We start from the raw sequence: 2,648 nt of genomic DNA, 5'->3' as shown, positions 1-2,648 counted from the left end.
TCCATCCATCCATCCATACCTACATACACACACAGACACACACACACACACACACACACACACACACACACATATATATATATATATATATATATATATATATATATATATATAATACATACATAGATATATAGATTATATATATATCTACAGATAGATAAATATATATATAAGATATATATATATAAGGATATAATATATAGAGTATATATAATATATATATATATATATACATTGTTAATTTATATTACAAGGATAATATACACATACAATAATATAGATATATAGATATATAATCTATCTATAGTATATTATATATATATAGATTAGATATATAACACTACATTATTTATAGATATATATAGATATATATATTAATGTATGTTGTCTAATGATATTATTATAAGATACATTACATATCTATATTATAAAACATTACATATATATATATATATTATATATATAGATATATATTATTAAAATGCTTAAAAAATCACAGTAGATGCACGTGACTTCATAAATAAGCGAATACACGGGAAATGATAGCCAGGAATCCAAGCGCTTTCGTCTTTATTCAGACATCGTCAAGGAGCTCCTTGACGATGTCTGATAAAGACGAAAGCGCTTGGATTCCTGGCTATCATTTCCGTGGTATTCGCTTATATATATATATATATATATATATATATATATATATATATATATATATATATATACATATATATATATATATATATATATATATATATATATATATATATATATACTAACTGGTTACCCGCCCTACGCACTGGTCCCAGCTAGATTGGTCCATGTAACCCAGAGCATAGTTTATGAATAGAAAATAGATAAATCAAGCCACAATTGAATACTGTACCACAGCCTGAATTGTGAGGAATGCAAATCTGACAAAACAAACAACATCCTTGAAAATAAATATCAAAATGAAGCATCATAAACATATATGGAAAGAAAAATTCTGGGCGTTGGCAGAGAGATTCCAATTCACTAGAGAGCCTTTTGGTAGACTATGTTCTTTGTTTTTCCTTCTGGTAACAAAATGAACAGGCGTTCTGGAGAGCCCACTCTTAAGCACGCCACATAAAGCTGCCCGTGAGAAAAGCAAGGTTGCTCCAAGTTGATGCCAGCCACTCTGAGAGACTGTCCCTGGGCTTTATTGATAGTCATGGCCAAAGCCAACCTGACTGGGAACTGAAGGCGCTTGAAACTGAAATGGAAAAGAAAGAAACGTGAAAGCTCCTTTCTCTGACTCTTTCTGTCTCCAACCATCACTGTCTCTTTCACTCTTTCTTCTCACTAATACCAACTCTCTGTCTCTCTGTCTGCAAACAACCACTCTTCTCTGGCTGTCCGTCTCTCTCTCCCTCTCTCACTTTTTCTATCTTTCTCCTACCTAACACCCGCCCTCTCTGTCTCTCTGTCTGCAAACAACCACTCTTCTCTGGCTGTCCGTCTCTCTCTCCCTCTCTCACTTTTTCTATCTTTCTCCTACCTAACACCCCCTCAACTCTCTCCTCTCTCTCTCTTCCTTCCCCTCTTGCTCCTTTCTCTGACTCTTTTTCTCTCTTTTCCTCTCCCTCTCATTCCTTTCTTTTAATTTCTGTTTCTCTCTCCAACAATCACTGTCTCTTACCCTCTTTCTTCCCAGTAATACCAACTCTGTCTGTCTGTCTGTCTGCCTCTGTCTATCTGTTTTCCTCTTTCTTCTCCCTAACGCTCTGTCTACTCTCTCTCACTTTTTCTCCCTCTTATTTTCTCTCTCCTTCAACCCCCTTCTAAAACCACCCTCTTTGATGTCATTCCGAACGTAGGCCTCGACCTTCCCGGGGTGGAAACCCATCTCCGTTCTGAATCTCAGCCCCGTCAGACCGACGGCCTTGGCGCCCATACTAATCATACAAACATACACACATTGCCATATATTATATATTATATATATATATATATATATATATATATATATATATATACATATATATATAAAAGACCTTACACACGTGACGTTAAAGTAAGGTTGCCCTGTAACAAGATATACATTTAAAAGAACTAAAAATAAAAAAGCGAAAAGGTATCAGCAGTATGTGGAAATAAATATAATGGAAATATTATATTTAAAGGCGTATATGTTGCTTTCAACCAGCAAACTTGTTTATTAGAATCATACATGTATTTTACCATAGTTTTAATCACATCATTGACTCTATTTCCACGAGACTTTTACCTCTAAATATCTTTGACATCTACTTCTATTCATATGATCATCCGATTTCACTTCAACTTCTTATCATTTGATTTCCTCTTCTCCTCTCATCCACATCTCTTCTTGCACATCTCATTATCGTTATGTGCTTTTCCTCAGTTCATTTCCATTCATTCACTCTCTCACTTATCGCTATTTCTTCCCTGGCTATTCTGGGCCTCTTGTTGCAGTTCTCTCTCCTCATCTTTTATTTCCCTGTGCTATTTACTATTTGTTATCAGATCTCGCCATCCCAGTTACTGAAATCTCCCCCCTCCCTCACCCACCCCTCCCTTCCATATAATTGCACTTTTGTTCGCCGTTTTCCTTCCCATCTTTCATTGCGTCCATCTTCGCCCATGGGAACATTTTCTGTGAGGTGAACTTC

The 2,648-nt window shown here is 35.1% G+C and overlaps 1 protein-coding gene across 1 annotated transcript; it reads right to left on the bottom strand.

Annotated features, from left to right (window-relative positions):
* Nucleotides 1–1,008: 1,008 nt before the first annotated feature.
* Nucleotides 1,009–1,909, bottom strand: LOC135200722 (uncharacterized). Its single transcript, XM_064229327.1, has 2 exons — nucleotides 1,758–1,909; nucleotides 1,009–1,228 (listed from the first exon to the last, which is right to left on the bottom strand). The coding sequence occupies exons 1-2, from the start codon at nucleotides 1,907–1,909 to the stop codon at nucleotides 1,009–1,011; spliced, it is 372 nt and encodes a 123-aa protein (XP_064085397.1).
* Between the last annotated feature and the right edge of the window lie 739 nt (nucleotides 1,910–2,648).

The sequence above is a fragment of the Macrobrachium nipponense genome, chromosome 27, assembly GCF_015104395.2.
Source record: "Macrobrachium nipponense isolate FS-2020 chromosome 27, ASM1510439v2, whole genome shotgun sequence".
Lineage (NCBI taxonomy): Eukaryota > Metazoa > Arthropoda > Malacostraca > Decapoda > Palaemonidae > Macrobrachium > Macrobrachium nipponense.
Note: the sequence above shows the minus strand (reverse complement) of the source record. Positions and strands in the feature narration are given on the sequence as shown.